The 21072-nt window shown below is 36.7% G+C and overlaps 1 protein-coding gene across 1 annotated transcript in view; it reads right to left on the minus strand.

Annotated features, from left to right (window-relative positions):
• The window catches only part of CGRRF1 (cell growth regulator with ring finger domain 1), a 60393-nt gene that overhangs the window by 29521 nt on the left and 9800 nt on the right, over window positions 1–21072 (minus strand). The window contains exon 2 of the mRNA XM_037832672.1: window positions 7239–7378. Within this exon, the coding sequence (XP_037688600.1) occupies window positions 7239–7378 (140 nt within the window). The remainder of the gene's footprint in view (window positions 1–7238; window positions 7379–21072) is intronic.

Consider the following 21072-nt stretch of genomic DNA (forward strand, 5'->3'; position numbering starts at 1 on the left):
ACTACTAGAAGCCACTCTCTCCTGTTTTTTGCTTTAACTCTGTACAACTTCCTTTAGTAATTCTTGTGGGGACAGATCTCTTGTTGACAAACTCTGTTTCTGTGTATCTGTGAATATTTTTAACTCCCCCTCATTTTAGGACAGTTTGTTCAGACAAAAAATTTTTGGCCAGCAGTTTTTCTCTTTTCGTATCTTAAATATATCCTACCACTACCTTCTTGCCTCCATGTTTTCTGAGGAGAAATCAGTACTTAGTCTTATTGAGGATTCCTTGTACATGACAAATCGCTTATCTCTTGCTGCTTTCAGAATTCTGTATCTTTGGCATCTGACATTCTGATTAGTACGTGTCTTGAAGAAAATCTATTAGGATTAATTTTGTTTGGAGTATGCACTTATTGAATATGTATGTTTATATCTTTCCTAAGAGTTGAGAAATTTTTAGCTGTATTTCCTCAAATATTCTTTCTGCCCCTTTCCCTTCTCTTCTCCTTCTGGAACAACCATGACATGTATATTTGTGCACTTTGTGCTGTCACTCAAATCCCTGAGCCACTGCTCAATGTCTTCTATTCTTTTCTCTATCTGTTCTTCTGACTGTATGACTTCTATTGTTCTGTCTTCTAATTTGTTGATTCTTTCTTCTGCCTGTTCAAATCTGCTGTTGTTTTCCTCTAGTGTATTTTAATCTCTACTATTGTACTTTTCATTACCATAATTTCTGTTGTTTCTTCTTATACTTTCACATTCTTCTTTATGCTCACACATTGTCTTCTTAATATCCTTTAGCTCTTTGTCCATATTTTCCTTCAACTCCTTGAACTGACTTAGGAGATTTGTTTGGACATCTTTGATTAGTTGTTTGAACTTCCGACTCTCTTCTGAAGTTTTAATTTGTTTCTTTGCCTGAGCCATAGCTCCTGCTTCTTAGTATAGCTTACAAATTTTTGCTAATGTCTAGGAACCTGCTTATCTTGATGAGCTAACTCAGAAGGTCCATTTCTCCCTTTTGTCTAGGGTATATTGGTGATTGGCTTTGTGTTAAGGCTCTTCTTTGATGCTTGGTCCAACTTATTCTGGACCTTTAGAATAGCCTGTATATGTTCAGATTTTCTCAGCTCTTCTTCATCTGATTCTTGCCCTAGACATGAGGTGCAGCTGTTAAGATTACACTTTTTGTACGGTTGTTCCACCTTCAGGACAAAGCTTCCCTTCCTCTGTTCCTTCTCCAGGAACCATGACCTGTTCTGTTTGTTTTTTGTGCAGAATTTTCAGTCTTTCACAGCTGAGAATGATGTTAGCTGTGGGGTTTTCCTATTGTGCCAGTTTGGATGTATTATGTCCCCCAAAACACCATGTTCTTTAATGCAATCTTGTGGGGGCAGACTTATTAGTGTTGATTAGGTTGGAATCCTTTAATTAAGTGTGTACATGGAGATGTGATTCAATCAACTGTGGGTGACCATTTGGATCCCACCCATTCAGGCTAGGTCTTGATTTAATCACTGGAGTACTATAAAAGAGCTCACAAACAGAAGGACCTAAGAGCAGCTGAGAGGGACATTTAGGAGAGCAGCTGAGAGAGACATTTTGGAGATGGCCATTGAAAGCAGACTTTTGCTAACACTTTGGAGATGCTAGTCCAGTTTGCTCCAGAGAAGCTAAGAGAGGATAAAATGCCCCAAGAGCAACAGTTTGAAGAATGCACAGGAGGTGACAGAAGTGGAAACACAACCCAGGATCAGCAGACACTAGCCATGTGCCTTCCCAACTAACATAGGTTTTCCGGACACCATCACTTCTTTGGTGAAGGTATACTTGTGCTTATGCTTTAATATGGACATTTTCATGGCCTTCAGACTATAAATTTGTAACCAAATAAATCCCCTTTATAAAAGCCAATCCATTTCTGGTATTTTGCATAATGGCAGCATTAACAAACCAGAATATCTATATATCCTTTACCATGTTGAGGAAGTTTCTTTTTATTCCTAGTTTTCTGAGGTTTTTTTAAACTTGGTCCAACTTATTCTGGACCTTTTGTTTTTTTTTTTTTTTAATCAAGAAAGGGTACTGGATTTTGTCAACAATTTTCTACAACAATTGAGATGATTATGTGTGTTTTCCCCCCTTCATTCTATTAATATGGTGTATTACATTGATTTTCTTATGTTGAACCACCCTTGCATTCCTGGGTTATATCCCACTTGATCATGGTGTATAATTCTTTTAATGGGCTGTTGGATTCAGTTTGCTAGTATTTTGTTGAGGATTTTTGCATCGATATTCATAAGGGATATTGGTCTTTAATTTTCTTTTCTTCTGATATCTTTATCTGGCTTTGGTATATGGTGATGCTGGCCTCATAGAATGAGTTAGGAAGTACTCCTTCCCTTTCAACTTTATGGAAGAGTTTGAGCAGGATTGTTGTTACTTCTTCTTTGAATGTTTGCTCAATTTACCAGTGAAATCATCTGGTCCTTCTTTGTCCCGAATAACAGTTTTATTAGTCTATTTTGTCTGATATAATTATAGCCACTCCTGTTCTCTTTTGGTTATTATTTGCATGGAATATTTTTTTCCATCCTTTCACTGTCAATGTATTTTAGTCTTGATTTTAAAGTAAGTCTCCTGTAAACAGCATATAGTTGGTTTTGCTTTTTTGTTCATTCTGTTAATCTCTGTCTTTCGACTAGAAAGTTTAACCCATGTCCATTTAAAATAACTACTGATAATACAGGACTGACTTACTTCTGCTATTTTATTCTTTGGTTTTTGCAAGTCTTATACCTTTTTTGTCCCTCCATCCTTCCATTTCTGCCTTTTTTAGTATTTAGTTGATCTTCTGTAACCAACCCTTTAGAATCCCACCTCATTACCATCTGTGAATATTTTTTCAGTATTTTCTTTGTGTTTACCATGTGGCTTAAATTCAACATCCTAAATTTACAGCAATCTTACTTTATTTAATACCAACTTAACTTCAGTAGCATATACAAAGTATATTCCTGTACCTTTCCTTCTCCCCACTTTGATGTTGTTCTTGCAACAAATTACACCTTTATTCATTGTGTGTCCAAAATCATAGATTTATCATTACTTTTTAGGCATTTGCATTTTATCTCTTGTAAGAAATAAAAAGCAGAGTTACAAATCAAAAGTAAAACAGAACTGGCAGTTATATTAACCCATGCAGTTACTACATTGGAGCTCTTTAGTTATTCATGCAGACTTAATCTACTGTCTAGTGTCCTTTCCTTTCCACCTGAAGAACTTCCTTTAGCGTAGCTTGTAGGGCCAGCCAAATTGTGACAAAATCCCTCAGCTTTTGTTTATCTGGGAATGTTTTAATTCCTCCCTTATTTTTGAAAGACAGTTTTGCCAGATATGGAATTCTTGCTTGGTAGTTTTTGTTCTTTGAGCACTTAAAACATGTCATTCTACAGCCTCCTTGCCTCCATGTTTTCCCTTGAGAAATTGCACTTGATTTAATTGAGGCTTCATTATACATGATGTGGTGTTTCTCTTTTGAAGCTTCCAAGATTCTGTCTTTGGCATTTGGCAGTTTGATTATAATGCGTCTCAGTATGTGTCTTTTTGTTTATCCTGTTCACTGAGCTTCTTGGATGTGTATATTCAAGTTTCTTATGAAATTTGGAGAGTTTTCAGCCATTATTTATTTGAATTTTCTTTCTGCCCATTTCTCTCTTTCTTCTTCTGGAATTCCCATAAACTGTCTATCAGTACACTTGATGATGTCCCACAGATCTCTTAAGCTCTGTTCACTTTTCTTCATTCTTTTATCTCTCTTTCCCTCAGAATGAATAATTTCAATGATCCTGTCTTCAAGGTCACTGATTTTTCTTCTTTTGCCAGCTCCAATCTGCTGTTGAATTCCTCTAAGGAGTTTTTAAATTTCAGTGCTGTTGTCTTCAGCTCCAGTACTTCTGTTTGGTTCCTTTTTATATCTATCGCTTTTTGGAAATTTTTTGTTCATATATTGCTTTCCTGTTTCCTTAAGTTCTTTTTCCATGTGTTTCTTTAGCTTTTTGAGTATATGTCAGCCCATTTTTTAGAAGTCTTTGTCTAGTAGGTCCAAAACCTGGTGTTCTTTGTTGACGATTTCTAATGCTTTATTTTGTTCCTTTGCATGAACTGATGTTTCCTGTTTCTTTGCATGCCTGTAATCTTTTGTTGCATAGACATTCTAACATTTTAATGTGTCATCTTTGGAATTTAGTCACTAAAATATCTGTTTCTTAAGCTTTTATCCAGCTAATTTTATGACCTGAGATTTCCTGAATGCCAGCAGCTAAAAACAACAACAAAAACACTTTTCCCAGAGCTTGCAGGTTGGCCTGGGCAAGTGCTCTCCTTCAGTGCTTAGCCATCCTCACGAGAAGTCTAAAGAACAGCTCAAGGAGAAAGCATATGGTCCTCCCTGTCTTTTCAGAGCATGCATCTTGTCCTGAGCATGTGTTTGTGGCCTAGGATTTCAACTGTTTACGGAGATGCAAATGTCCCTTTTCCTTTAGGAAAACAGCATTTCCTCCTTGTTCTGGGTGTATATTGTGTGTCTTAAAAGCAGGTAATCCTTTGCCCCATGCAGCTTTGACTTGACTGTTTTCTTACAGTGTATTAGCTATCCTGCAAGCTGCTTCTACATGCTGGGCAAGGTCTGAGATGGCAAATATGCCACCACTGTCCTGGTTCAGTCCTTCAGGCTATCACTAGACAGACTGCTACAGACAAACATGCACCTTAGTATGTTGCAGGTTACTCTGCTCCCTCCAGTACTGGGACCAAGGACCCACACTGAGAGTGTGGGCCAGTTTCACACAGGGCTGGGAAGGGGGTGGGATGAGTGCTGGCAGAGATGCTATGAAGTTTACTGACCATTTTTAAGTTACTTTTTTCCTGATTCAGCACTCACCCATTATTGCAAACTTTAACTGTTTTCTAGAGCTCTGAAAAAGATTTTCTGCCTGTTTCTGCGTTGTTTTTTAAAACTTCTGTAGCGGAACAGAACTCTGGAATGTCTTACTCCACCATCTTGCTGATGTCAGTCCCATCCACTGGATTTAACGGCTTTGGGGCCAGAGGTGTGGGGGAAAAGTGGTAATTAGTGACCTTGGAGAAAGTCATTTCAGTAGAGGTATGTGAACAAATGTCACACTAACACTGCACTGAGGAGTAAAAGGAAAGCAGGTTAAGAGTAGAAGGCAAATATAAACAGCTTTTTAAGAAGCCTGGCTATACCTGGGTTTATTCTCACAAACATTGAGGACTAACAATTTTGTAGGATGAGCCCTCAATCTTGGGGCTTGCCCTCATGAAGCTTATTACTGCAAAGGAGAAGCTAAGCCTACTTATAATTGTGCCTAAGTCTCCCCCAGAGAACCTCTGTTGCCCAGATGTGGCCTCTCTCTCTCTCTAAGCCCCCATGGCAGGTAAACTCACTGCCTTCCCCTCTATGTGGGACATGACTCCCAGGGGTATAAATCTCCCTGGCAACATGGGACATGACTCCTGGGGATGAGCCTGGACCCAGAATCGTGGGATTGAGAAAATCTTCTTGATCAAAAAGGGGAAGCAAAATGAAACAATAAAGTTTCACTGGCTGAGAGATTTCAACTGGAGTCAAGAGGTCACTCTGGATAGCACTCTTGTGTGCTATATAGATATGTTTTTAGTTTTTAATGTATTGGAATAGATAGAAGGAAATACCTGAAACTGTCAAACTGCAACCCAGTAGCCTTGATTCTTGAAAACGAGTGTATAACAATGTAGCTTACATGGTGTGACTGTGTGATTGTAAAAACCTTGTGGCTCACACTCCCGTTATCCAGTGTATGGACAGATGAGTAGAAAAATGGGGACAAAAACTAAATGAAAAATACGGTGGGATCGGGTATTGAATGTTTTAGGTGTTCTTTTTTATTTTTATTTTTATTTTTATTGGAGTAAGGAAAATGTTCAAAAATTGATTCTAGTGATGAATGCACAATTCTGATGGTACTGTGAATAATGTATTGTACACTGTGTATGACTGTAGGGTATAGGAATATATTTCAATAACACTGTATTAAAAATAAAAATTAAAAAATTAAAAAAAGAAGACTGGCTATGAAGGGACGAAGAGAAACAGGGCAGTAACTTGAGTAAAATTAAAGCTCAGAAAGCTTTGGTTTGTTTTTGAAGATACCAGAAATATGAGCAAATTTAAAAGGTGGTAGGGTCTCAGCCTAGAAGTCTTTATAAAACTACATATCTGTATCTAGAACTGCCTACTCGATATCTCTACTTCACAGTCACAAAGGCATTTCAAACTCTGGAATTTCAGACCATAATTTATTACCTTTCTTCTAAAATCTTCTGTTCTTCCTGTACTCCTTAACTCAGTAACAGGATCCGTCTATAGAGGACCCATGCAAAGAACCTGAGTCATCCTAGATGCTTCTTTCTTATCTGTCACACACTAGCTTTTATCCACAACAAACTATTTAATGTTTCTCTAATATATTGTTCTGTTTCTCCCCTACCTCAGTGCTTCATTCATGCTTCTCCTGAACCTAAATCTTCCCCCAACCCTAAGACGTAAACACCTATTTATATTTCAAGACTCTACTGAGAAACAAAAAAGAAAGAAAGGGAGGGAGGGAGAAAAAAAGAGGCTTTCCTGAATATGTCTCCCCACCTTACAAAACTCAAAAATTTCTTTCTTTATAACTCAGTACATTTTCTACCAATGTTTCTCAGATAGCCTTATAGACCACTTATTTTTTCAGGTAAGTACATAACCAACAACCACCACCTATTATTACCATCTACAAATATTACATTTTATACCAAAATAATTTATACCCAAATACCATAATTTCAGAGTAAAGGACAGTTATTCTTTAGAAGACTAACAACCTTACATTAACTGTACTTAGACAGACTACACTATCCTCACATTTCTCACTTGATTGAAGGCCAATGTAAATGCCACAGTATCCTAACAGACTTTTCTCATTAACATCTTCTTGTTTGTATACATATTTATGTTTGTTTATTAGGTGCTAAGTTCCTTAAGACAAGGTTTGTGGATTATTAGTCTTTCTATCTCCAATATGCAGTCCAGTCCCAGGGACAAATTTTTGCTGAAGTCTAGAGAAAAAACGTAGAGAAAGAAAATGAAAGGGCTAAGAAAAGGGAATACAGTAAGTTAAAATACTTGGAAAACAGCCACTAACTTGTGATTGAAGCTGAAGATGGATTAGCGATCTCTAAACCAAAAGGATTCTTGACTTGTCTCATCTGCTTTTTGAAAACTCTTGTGCTGAACTGGGTCTCTTCTGAGTTTCTTAGAATTACTGGAACATCCCAACCAAACCTGAAGAAAGGTAAAAATGAAATACAATATAATTTAAGCAAATGTTGAAACTTTGTTATATATAAAGTATGTTGTGTTTCATTATCTATTGCTTTTAACATAAGCTTTATAAAGAGGTTAAGTCACCCATTTTGCATCATATTGCAGGATTAATTTAGAATTAAAAGAGCTTAGAAAACCCACAGAATTGCAATATATTGTTCAGTTGGCTGAATCAACATATTCTTGAAAAGAAAGATTTGCACTATTAAAAAAAGGAATATAGTGATTGCAGATAAATTGTACGTAATATAACAGTAAAATCATGACAATTATTAAATTTTTTAGACTATGTGAAACACAAAAATATATTTAATATTCAAACCATTTCATGTTATTTATTGGATAAGAGAACTTATAAAACACCAAATATAGCCTTTCATTTACAAATAATACTTTCTCTTTTAAAATCTCATATAAAAATGTAAATTCTAATAATGTGTATTGAACTGACTTAGACAGAAAATGAAAGAGATGGATCTCAATTCCTACTAAAATTAACAAACAGTCAAGTTTACTCAGTTTAAATAAAATAACAAAAAGAAGGCATACCAGTTAAAAAGGGACTTCAGGTTAAGATGGCACATTTGGGTTCATACTTTGATGCAGTCCCTCCTACCCAAACACATAAAAGTTACAGAAAAAAAATAAAAAGATAAGTTAAAAAGGCCCTGCTGAAATGATTAAACAAAACTGTGGCATGTTTATCCAAAGAAATAGGAGTACTCAGCATTTAAAAAGAACAAGCTATTGATACAACCACATGGATGAATCTCAAAAACATCAGGCAGTGCAAAAGAAACTTTACACAAAAGAGTACATGCTGTATGATTCCACTACATGAAATTCTAGAGCAGGCAAAACTGATGTGGGAGAAATAAAAAAAAGATTGCTTCCGGGGGTGTAAAAGTAGGAATGATTGGGAAAGGGCATAAGGGAACTGTCTACTGTGATGGTAATGTTCTGTATCTTGACAGGCATTTGAATTGTATGTTATAGTTGTATAGCTGATAGTTGTATAGATGTTTGTTAACACTCAGCAAATAGTACACTTAAGATCTGTATGTTTCATTGTATGTAAATATCACCTCAGAAGAAAAAAAGAACTAAAAACAAATACTGAACTCTAGCTAATAATATGCAGTGCTGAAATACTGATGGGTGAAGAGTACAACTTACACTGAAGTGCATCAAAATAAGATGGGCTGATGGATGGATAAAAGGATGAAAGAATGGACAGATATGTAATAACAAAATTTCAGTAAAATGTAATTGTAGACTCTACAGAATGGGCATATGAGTATTCACTGTATAATTCTTTCAAGTTTGCTGTATGTTTTTAAGTTTTCATAATAAAATACTGGAAAAAGAGACACAGTTGGGTTCTCAAGAGAAATATCTTTATGACTACGAAAAGAGAAACATAAAATAATAAATAAGACTGATGCCATGATTTGATGGGTTCTGAGTCTGATAGCAGGCAGTGGCAGCAAGCCTTTACACAGTATGGGTACCTTACAGATCATACATTCAAGGCAAGGACCAGAGCCTGGTTCACAATTTGAAACCAGGAACTGGGCTAAGTCAATGTCAACAGGGGGCAGAGTGCGAATTATAACACATAGTCATAGAATGGGGTTCTGGGAAGCTGGGTGGACGCGATAGCAAAATGACTTAGACAAACTCAGCAACAAAAAGATAAACAGCCCACTTTAAAAATGTACAAAGGCCTTGGTAAGACATTTCTCCAGTGAAGATATACAAATAGCCGATCAGCAAAAGAAAAGATGTTCAACGCCATTAGCCATTAGGGAAATAAATGCAAATCAAAACTACAAGGAGAATGAAAATGTTCAAAAACTAATTTTGGTTATGGATGCACAACTATATGGTGGTACTGTGAACAACTGATTGTACGCTTTGTATGACTGTATGGTATGTGAATATATCTCAATAAAATTGAATTATTAACAACAAGGAGAACACACCTCACACTCACTAGTATGGTTATTATTTAAAAAGTGGAACATAATGTGCTGGCAAGGATGTGGAGAAATACCAACTCTCTCCATTGTTAGTGGAAATGTACAATGGGGCAACCACTTCAAAAAGTAAACACAGAATTACCATATGACCCAGTAATCTCACCTCTAGGTATATACCCAAAATAATTGAAAGCAGAGGACTTAATCAGATATTTGTACACCAAAGATCATGACAGCATTATTCAGAATAGACAAAAGGAGGAAGGAACCCAAGTGTCCATCAACAGATGAATGGATAAACAAAATGTAGTATATACATACAATGATATTCAGCCATAAAAAGGAATGAAATTCTGATACATGCTACAACATGGACAAACCTTGAACATATCATATTGAGTAAAGTAAGCCAGACACAAAAGAACAGATATTGTATGATGCCACTCACAGGAAATAACTAGCATATACAAATTCACAGAGAAAGTAGAATATAGGTTACCAGGTGCAAGGAGAAAAGTGTGAAGTTAATGCATAATGGCTGCAGGGTTTCTGTTTGGGGTGAAGGAGCGAAGGAAAAGTTTTGTTAATAGATCATGGTAATGGTAACACAACATTGCAAATGTGATTAATACCAATGAATTGTATGTTTGGGAGTGGTTGAGATGGGAAATTTTAGGTTGTATACAGGTTACCACAATTTAAAGACATAATGAGAATTAAATGCAATACATGATCCTGGACTGGATCTAATAAAGGAGGAGAACATGCCCCAAATGGCATTATTGGGATAAATGAAAAAATTGGAGTATGCACTGTATATTTTTTATAAATGTTAAACTTCTTGAACTTGATAGCCACACTTAAGGTGGCTGGCTATATAGTGAGTGTCTTTGGTCTCAGGAAATGTACACAGAAGTGTTAAATGTTACAGTAACATGATCTATGTAACCTACTCTCAAATGTTTAAAAGATAGATAGGTAGGTAGTAGGAAGGAAGGAAGGAAGGAAGGAAGGAAATAGCAAATATGGCAAAATGCTAATAGTTGGTAAATCTGTGTATCGGGGGGGTGCATGTCAGAATTCTATGTATTGTTTCTATATTATTTTTGCAACTAACAAGTTTGAAATTATTTAAAAATAAAAAGTTTAAGAAAAAATGGTTAGACAGTGAGGATCAGGACAAAGGAAGAAAAAGAAAAGGGAAAAAAACCTCTTCCACCAAAATTCAGGTTGAAAATTAAAAATTTAAAACATGAATAAATCTAATTTTAATAGAGAAAGCTAATAAAACTAACAATTGGAATAAAAATTCACTCAAGGCAAGTATATAGATGCACTGGTCCTGCCAAACAAAGCACAAAAGTAAGACTATAAAAGATCAAACTGTTTCCAAAAAACTTAACTGGATCCCAAAATATACCTCAAGATATAGGAATAGAAAAATATCCAGCACCTAATAAGGTACAATGCACAATGTTTAGCATCCAATCAAAAATTACCATGCATACAAAGCAGGCAAATAAAACCCATTATGAAGGGAAAAACTAATTAATAATAAAGACATAGAAATGATACAGATGATGGAATTAGTAGGCAAGAACACTATAGCTATTCCACATATTCCAGAAAGTAAGTAATGATAGACCATGATAAGTAGAGACATGGAGGACATAAAAAGGACCTAATCAACTTTGAGAGATGAAAAATACATTAGAGATGAAAAATAAACTGTATGGGAGTAATAGCAGATTAGACGTGGGAGAACAAAATATTAGTAAACTTGAAGATACAGCAATAGAAATTATCCAAAATGAAACATGGAAAAGAAAAAAGACTGAACAAAAATGAACAAAGCATCAGTGAGCAAAGGTACAACTTCTAGCAGTAATTGAATATATATACATGTAATTGAAGTCTTCAGAGGAGGGGCAGAGGCCAGAAAAAACATTTGAATACATAATGGACCAAAATTGTCCATATTTTTTGAGAACTATGAAACCACAAATCCAGGACACTCAATGAACTCCAAGCCAAAGAAACAAAAAAAAATTATACTAAGGCACATCACAATCCAATTGCTTAAAACCAATGATAAAGAGAAACTCTTAAAAGCAGCCAAAGAAAAATGACACACTACATACAGAGGAACAAAGACAAGAATGACAGTAGCTTTCTTATCAGAAGCACAGAAGCCAGAACATTTTAAAATAAACTGGAAAAAAAAAAAAAAACCTGTCTATCTACAATTCTACACTAGTGAAAATATCTTGCAAAAGCAAAATAAAGATATTTTTCAGACATAGCAACAACAGAAAGAATTCATCACCAACAGACATGTTCAAGAAACATTAGAGAAAGTCATTCATAAAGAAGGAAAATGACACCATCTGGACTGACACAAAGCAGTGAAGAACACCACAATGATAACCATATGGAGAAACGTAAAGAAACATTTTCTTATTATTTAGATCTCTTTTTAAAATAGGCTAAACAATACTGTGTGATGGTAGCACAATATTTTAAGTAGAATGAACAGAGTATGAATATGGTTGAAAGAGGAAGCCTAGGGGCATGTATGGCACCAGAAGGAAAGACAGGCTACAAACTGGGACTATATAACTTAGTGAAAACTAGAGTGGACAATGATGGTGATCTTAATTGTACAAATATAAGAAATTTGTTACATGAATGAGAACAAATGTATGTCACTATTACAAGGTGTTAAAAATGAGATGGTATACAAGATACAGGACAAGGCTTAAGAATGGGGAGTGGTTGCTTAGTATGAGCAGAAAATGTTAAACTAAGATGAACTTAAATGTTTGGAAATGAACAGCGGTATCGGTAACAAGACGTGAGAATAACTAACAGTGCAGAATGGTACGTGATGAGGTGGAAAGGGGAAGCTCAGAGTCATATATGTCACAGAAGGAAAGTTGGAGGTCAAAAGATGAGAATGTATAAAACTAAATCCTATGGTGGGCAATGTCCATGATTAACTGTACAAATATTAGAAAACTCTTCCATGAACCAGAACAAATGTATGACAATACAACTAGAAGTTAAAAATAGAGGGACATATAGGGAAGAAATATATACCTATTGCAAACTATATACGACAGTTACTAGTATTTCAACATTCTTTCATAAACAGTAACAAACATACTATACCAACACTATGAGTCAACAATTGAGAGGGGTTGGTTAGGGATATGGGAGGATTCGAGCTTCCTTTTCTTTTTTTTTTTTTTTTCTTTTTACATCTTTCACTTTATTTCTTGTCTGCAGTAATGAAAAGTTTCTAAAAATTGAACAAAAATTAAGTGCTGTGATGGATGCACAGCTGTATGAGGGTACCAGGGGCAACTGATTGTGCACTTCGGATCTTTGGATAATTGTATGAACAATCCCAATAAAAATTGAAAAAAAAAAAAACTATTTAAAAATGTAAAAAAAAAAGTAAATGAATAATGAAGGGAGGAGGGGAATGGAATGTTTTGAATGTTCTTTTTTATCTTAATTGTTATTTTATTTTTTGGAGTAATGAAAATGGTCAAAGTTTCATTGTGGTGATGAAAGGACAACTATATGACAATACTGTGAACAACTGATTGTATGTTTGAATGATTGTATGTTATGTGATTATATCTCAATAAAATTGCATTAAAAAATGGGATGGTATATGGAAAAAAATACAATTAATGCAAACCATTTTTTCATTAACTGTAACAAAGGCAATATACCAAAGCTAAATGTCAATAAGAGGGGGTTATAAAGGAGGGATAGGGGATTCTTTTTTAATTTTCTTCTTTCATTTCAGAAGAAATGGAAATGTTTTCATACAGATTGTGGTGGTGAATGCATAACTATGTGATTTATCAGAAGCCATTCATTATACATTTAGGATGGACCGTATGGTATGTGAATAAAACTGTTTAGAAAAATATGGTGCCTAAGAGTCTCCCCCTGAGTACCTCTTTGTTGCTCAGATGTGGCCCTCTCTCTCTCTAACTGAGCCATCCCTACAGGTGAACTCGCTGCCCTCCCCCCTATGTGGGACCCGACTCCCAGGGGTGTAAATCTCCCTGGTAATGCAGAACATGACTCCCGGGGATGAAGTTGGACCCGGCATCATGGGACTGAGAGTATCTTCTTGACCAAAAGGGGGATGAAAAATGAGACAAAATAGTTTCAGTGGCTGAGAGATTTCAAATGGAGTCGAGAGGTCACTCTGGTGGACATTCTTATGCACTATATAGATAACACCTCTTAGGCTTTAATGTATTGGAATAGCTAGAAGTAAATACCTGAAACTACCAAACTCCAACCCAGCAGTCTGGACTCCTGAAGACGATTATATAATAATGTAGATCACAAGGGGTGACAGTTTTGATTCTGAAGACCTTGTGGATCACACCCCCTCTATCTAGTGTATGGATGAGTAGAAAAATGGGGATAAAAACTAAAGGACAAATGGGGTGGGATGGGGGGATGATTTGGGTGTTCTTTTTTCACTTTTACTTTTTATTCTTGTTCTGGTTCTTTCTGATGTAAGGAAAATGTTCAGAGATAGATTGTGGTGATGAACGCATAACTATGTTTTACCATACTGTGGACAGTGGACTGTATACCATGGATGATTGTATGGTGTGTGAATGTATTTCAATAAAACTGAATTTAATAATAAAAAAAAAACTGTTTAGAAAAATAAACAGAAAACTACAAGCACTAAAAAAAAAATAGGCTAAGGCAAAAATAATATCAATGCATTGTGGGGTTTATACCACATATAGAAGTAAAATATATGACAATATCACAAAACCAGGAAGGGTGGAAAAGGAAGTCTAGTGTTGTAAGATTTTTTACTACACATGAAGTGGTATAAAATTACTTGATAAGTTAGAGATATATTATAAACCCTAAAGCAACCACTAAAAAAAAAAAAAAAAGTTTTCACTAAGAAACCAAGAAAGGAGATAAAATAACTACTTAACTGAAGCACATGAAGGATGAAAAAGAGGGAAAAAGGAACAAAGAACAGATGGAGCAAACAGAAAAATAGCTAGATGGTGTATTTAAACCCAACCATATCAATAGTCACATTGAATGTGAATGATTTAAACTCACTAATTAAAAGGCAAAGATTATCAGATTAGATAAAATAGCAAGACCCAAATATATGCTGCCTATCATAAACCTACTTCAAATATAAAGACAAAAATAGGTTATCAGCAAAAGGGTAGAAAAAGATATATCTGTTAACAACAATTTAAAGGAAGCTGCAGGAGGCGGGGCAAGATGGCAGACTGGTGAGCTGTATGTTTTAGTTACTCCTCCAGGAAAGTAGGTAGAAAGCCAGGAACTGCGTGGACTGGACACCACAGAGCAATCTGACTTTGGGCATACTTCATACAACACTCATGAAAACGTGGAACTGCTGAGATCAGCGAAATCTGTGTTTTTGCGGCCAGGGGACCCGCGCCCCTCCCTACCAGGCTCAGTCCCGGGGGAGGAGGGGCTGTCAGCTCCGGGAAGGAGAAGGGAGAACTGCAGTGGCAGCCCTTATCGGAAACTCATTCTACTGATTCAAACTCCAACCATAGATAGACTGAGACCAGACACCAGAGAATCTGAGAGCAGCCAGCCCAGCAGAGAGGAGACAGGCATAGAAAAAAAAACAACACGAAAAACTCCAAAATAAAAGCAGAGGATTTTTGGAGTTCTGGTGAACATAGAAAGGGGAAGGGCCCTGAGGTGCATATGCAAATCCCGAAGAAAAGCTGATCTCTCTGCCCTGTGGACCTTTCCTTAATGGCCCTGGTTGCTTTGTCTCTTAGCATTTCAATAACCCATTAGATCTCTGAGGAGGGCCCTTTTTTTTTGTTGTTGTTGTTTTGTTTTGTTTTGTTTTTTAATCCTTTTTTCTTTTTCTAAAACAATTACTCTAAGAAGCCCAATACAGAAAGCTTCAAAGACTTGCTATTTGGGCAGGTCAAGTCAAGAGCAGAACTAGGAGAGCTCTGAGACAAAACGCAATAATCCAGTGGCTGAGAAAATTCACTAAACACCACAACTTCCCAAGAAAAGGGGGGTGTCCACTCACAGCCATCATCCTGGTGGACAGGAAACACTCCTGCCCATCGCCAGCCCCATAGCCCAGAACTGCCCCAGACAACCCAGTGTGACGGAAGTGCTTCAAATAACAGGCACACACCACAAAACTGGGCGTGGACATTAACCTTCCCTGCAACCTCAGCTGATTGTCCCAGAGTTGGGAAGGTAGAGCAGTGTGAATTAACAAAGCCCCATTCAGCCATCATTTCAGCAGACTGGGAGCCTCCCTACACAGCCCAGCAGCCCAGAACTGCCCTGGGGGGATGGCACTCACCTGTGACATAGCACAGTCATCCCTCAACAGAGGACCCGGGGTGCACGGCCTGGAAGAGGGGCCCACTTGCAAGTCTCAGGAGCCTTACGCCAATACCAAGGACTTGTGGGTCAGTGGCAGAGACAAACTGTGGCAGGACTGAACTGAAGGATTAGACTATTGCAGCAGCTTTAAAACTCTAGGATCACCAGAGAGATCTGACTGTTAGAGACATCCCCCCCTCCCTGACTGCCCAGAAACACGCCCCATATACAGGGCAGGCAACACCAACTACACACGCCAGCTTGGTACACCAATTGGACCCCACAAGACTCACTCCCCCACTCACCAAAAAGGCTAAGCAGGGGAGAACTGGCTTGTGGAGAACAGGTGGCTCATGGACGCCACCTGCTGGTTAGTTAGAGAAAGTGTACTCCACGAAGCTGTAGATCTGATAAATTAGAGATAAGGACTTCAATAGGTCTACAAACCCTAAAAGAACCCTATCAAGTTCAGCAAATGCCACGAGGCCAAAAACAACAGAAAATTATAAAGCATATGAAAAAACCAGACGATATGGATAACCCAAGCCCAAGCACCCAAATCAAAATACCAGAAGAGACACAGCACCTAGAGCAGCTACTCAAAGAACTAAAGATGAACAATGAGACCATAGTACGAGAGATAAAGGAAATCAAGAAGACCCTAGAAGAGCATAAAGAAGACATTGCAAGACTAAATAAAAAAATGGATGATCTTATGGAAATGAAAGAAACTGTTGACCAAATTAAAAAGATTCTGGACACTCATAGTATAAGACTAGAGGAAGTTGAACAACGAATCAGTGACCTCGAAAATGACAGAATGGAAAATGAAAGCATAAAAGAAAGAATGGGGAAAAAAATTGAAAAAATTGAAATGGACCTCAGGGATATGATAGATAATATGAAACGTCCGAATATAAGACTCATTGGTGTTCCAGAAGGGGAAGAAAAGGGTAAAGGTCTAGGAAGAGTATTCAAAGAAATTGTTGGGGAAAACTTCCCAAATCTTCTAAACAACATAAATACACAAATCATAAATGCTCAGCGAACTCCAAATAGAATAAATCCAAATAAACCCACTCCGAGACATATACTGATCACACTATCAAACACAGAAGAGAAGGAGCAAGTTCTGAAAGCAGCAAGAGAAAAGCAATTCACCACATACAAAGGAAACAGCATAAGACTAAGTAGTGACTACTCAGCAGCCACCATGGAGGTGAGAAGGCAGTGGCACGATATATTTAAAATTCTGAGTGAGAAAAATTTCCAGCCAAGAATACTTTATCCAGCAAAGCTCTCCTTCAAATTTGAGGGAGAGCTTAAATTTTTCACAGACAAATAAATGCTGAGAGAATTTCCCAACAAGAGACCTGCCCTACTGGAGATACTCAAGGGAGCCCTACAGACAGAGAAACAAAGAAAGGACAGAGAGACTTGGAGAAAGGTTCAGTATACTAAAGAGATTCGGTATGGGTACAATAAAGGATATTAATAGACAGAGGGGAAAAATATGACAAACATAAACCAAAGGATAAGATGGCTGATTCAAGAAATGCCTTCACGGTTATAACGTTGAATGTAAATGGATTAAACTCCCCAATTAAAAGATATAGATTCGCAGAATGGATCAAAAAAAATGAACCATCAATATGTTGCATACAAGAGACTCATCTTAGACACAGGGACACAAAGAAACTGAAAGTGAAAGGACGGAAAAAAATATTTCATGCAAGGTACAGCCAAAAGAAAGCAGGTGTAGCAATATTAATCTCAGATAAAATAGACTTCAAATGCAGGGATGTTTTGAGAGACAAAGAAGGCCACTACGTACTAATAAAAGGGGCAATTCAGCAAGAAGAAATAACAATCCTAAATGTCTATGCACCCAACCAAGGTGCCACAAAATACATGAGAGAAACACTGGCAAAACTAAAGGAAGCAATTGATGTTTCCACAATAATTGTGGGAGACTTCAACACATCACTCTCTCCTATAGATAGATCAACCAGACAGAAGACCAATAAGGAAATTGAAAACCTAAACAATCTGATAAATGAATTAGATTTAACAGACATATACAGGACATTACATCCCAAATCACCAGGATACACATACTTTTCTAGTGCTCATGGAACTTTCTCCAGAATAGATCATATGCTGGGACATAAAACAAGCCTCAATAAATTTAAAAAGATTGAAATTATTCAAAGCACATTCTCTGACCACAATGGAATACAATTAGAAGTCAATAACCATCAGAGACTTAGAAAATTCACAAATACCTGGAGGTTAAACAACACACTCCTAAACAATCAGTGGGTTAAAGAAGAAATAGCAAGAGAAATTGCTAAATATATAGAGACGAATGAAAATGAGAACACAACATACCAAAACCTATGGGATGCAGCAAAAGCAGTGCTAAGGGGGAAATTTATAGCACTAAACACATATATTAAAAAGGAAAGAAAGAGCCAAAATCAAAGAACTAATGGATCAACTGAAGAAGCTAGAAAACGAACAGCAAACCAATCCTAAACCAAGTAGAAGAAAAGAAATAACAAGGATTAAAGCAGAAATAAATGACATAGAGAACAAAAAACAATAGAGAGGATAAATATCACCAAAAGTTGGTTCTTTGAGAAGATCAACAAGATTGACAAGCCCCTAGCTAGACTGACAAAATCAAAAAGAGAGAAGACCCATATAAACAAAATAATGAATGAAAAAGGTGACATAACTGCAGATCCTGAAGAAATTAAAAAAATTATAAGAGGATACTATGAACAACTGTATGGCAACAAACTGGATAATGTAGAGGAAATGGACAATTTCCTGGAAACATATGAACAACCTAGACTGACCAGAGAAGAAATAGAAGACCTCAACCAACCCATCACAAGCAAAGAGATCCAATCAGTCATCAAAAATCTTCCCACAAATAAATGCCCAGGGCCAGATGGCTTCACAGGGGAATTCTACCAAACTTTCCAGAAAGAACTGACACCAATCTTACTCAAACTCTTTCAAAACATTGAAGAAAATGGAACACTACCTAACTCATTTTATGAAGCTAACATCAATCTAATACCAAAACCAGGCAAAGATGTTACAAAAAAGGAAAACTACCGGCCAATCTCCCTAATGAATATAGATGCAAAAATCCTCAACAAAATACTTGCAAATCGAATCCAAAGACACATTAAAAAAATCATACACCATGCCCAAGTGGGGTTCATTCCAGGCATGCAAGGATGGTTCAACATAAGAAAATCAATCAATGTATTACAACACATTAACAAGTCAAAAGGGAAAAATCAATTGATCATCTCAATAGATGCTGAAAAAGCATTTGACAAAATCCAACATCCCTTTTTGATAAAAACACTTCAAAAGGTAGGAATTGAAGGAAACTTCCTCAACATGATAAAGAGCATATATGAAAAACCCACAGCCAGCATAGTACTCAATGGAGAGAGACTGAAAGCCTTCCGTCTAAGATCAGGAACAAGACAAGGATGCCCGCTATCACCACTGTTATTCAACATTGTGCTGGAAGTGCTAGCCAGGGCAATCCGGCAAGACAAAGAAATAAAAGGCATCAAAATTGGAAAAGAAGAAGTAAAACTGTCATTGTTTGCAGATGATATGATCTTATATCTAGAAAACCCTGAGAAATCGATGATACAGCTACTAGAGCTAATAAACAAATTTAGCAAAGTAGCGGGATACAAGGTTAATGCACATAAGTCAGTAATGTTTCTATATGCTAGAAATGAACAAACTGAAGAGACACTCAAGAAAAAGATACCATTTTCAATAGCAACTAAAAAAATCAAGTACCTAGGAATAAACTTAACCAAAGATGTGAAAGACCTATACAAAGAAAACTACATAACTCTACTAAAAGAAATAGAAGGGGACCTTAAAAGATGGAAAAATATTCCATGTTCATAGATAGGAAGGCTAAATGTCATTAAGATGTCAATTCTACCCAAACTCATCTACAGATTCAATGCAATCCCAATCAAAATTCCAACAACCTACTTTGCAGACTTGGAAAAGCTAGTTCTCAAATTTATTTGGAAAGGGAAGATGCCTAGAATTGCTAAAGACACTCTAAAAAAGAAAAACGAAGTGGGAGGACTTACACTCCCTGACTTTGAAGCTTATTATAAAGCCACAGTTGCCAAAACAGCATGGTACTGGCACAAAGATAGACATATAGATCAATGGAATCGAATTGAGAATTTGGAGATAGACCCTCAGATCTATGGCCGACTGATCTTTGATAAGGCCCCCAAAGTCACTGAACTGAGTCATAATGGTCTTTTCAACAAATGGGGCTGGGAGAGTTGGATATCCATATCCAAAAGAATGAAAGAGGACCCCTACCTCACCCCCTACACAAAAATTAACTCAAAATGGACCAAAGATCTCAATATAAAAGAAAGTACCATAAAACTCCTAGAAGATAATGTAGGAAAACATCTTCAAGACCTTGTATTAGGCGGCCACTTCCTAGACTTTACACCCAAAGCACAAGCAACAAAAGAGAAAATAGATAAATGGGAACTCCTCAAGCTTAGATGTTTCTTCACCTCAAAGGAATTTCTCAAAAAGGTAAAGAGGCAGCCAACTCAATGGGAAAAAATTTTTGGAAACCATGTATCTGACAAAAGACTGATATCTTGCATATATAAAGAAATCCTACAACTCAATGACAATAGTACAGTCGGCCCAATTATAAAATGGGCAAAAGATATGAAAAGACAGTTCTCTGAAGAGGAAATACAAATGGCCAAGAAACACATGAAAAAATGTTCAGCTTCACTAGCTATTAGAGAGATGCAAATTAAGACCACAATGAGATACCATCTAACACCGGTTAGAATGGCTGCCATTAAACAAACAGGAAACTACAAATGCTGGAGGGGATGTGGAGAAATTGGAACTCTTATTCACTGTTGCTGGGACTGTATAATGGTTCAGCCACTCTGGAAGTCAGTCTGGCAGTTACTTAGAAAACTAGATATAGAGTTACCATTCGACCCAGCGATTGTACTTCTCGGTATATACCCGGAAGATCGGAAAGCAGTGACACGAACAGATATCTGCACGCCAATGTTCATAGCAGCATTATTCACAATTGACAAAAGATGGAAACAACCCAAATGTCCTTCAACAGATGAGTGGATAAATAAAATGTGGTATATACACACGATGGAATACTACGCGGCAGTAAGAAGGAACGATCTC

Source organism: Choloepus didactylus, chromosome 4 (genome assembly GCF_015220235.1).
Source record: "Choloepus didactylus isolate mChoDid1 chromosome 4, mChoDid1.pri, whole genome shotgun sequence".
Lineage (NCBI taxonomy): Eukaryota > Metazoa > Chordata > Mammalia > Pilosa > Megalonychidae > Choloepus > Choloepus didactylus.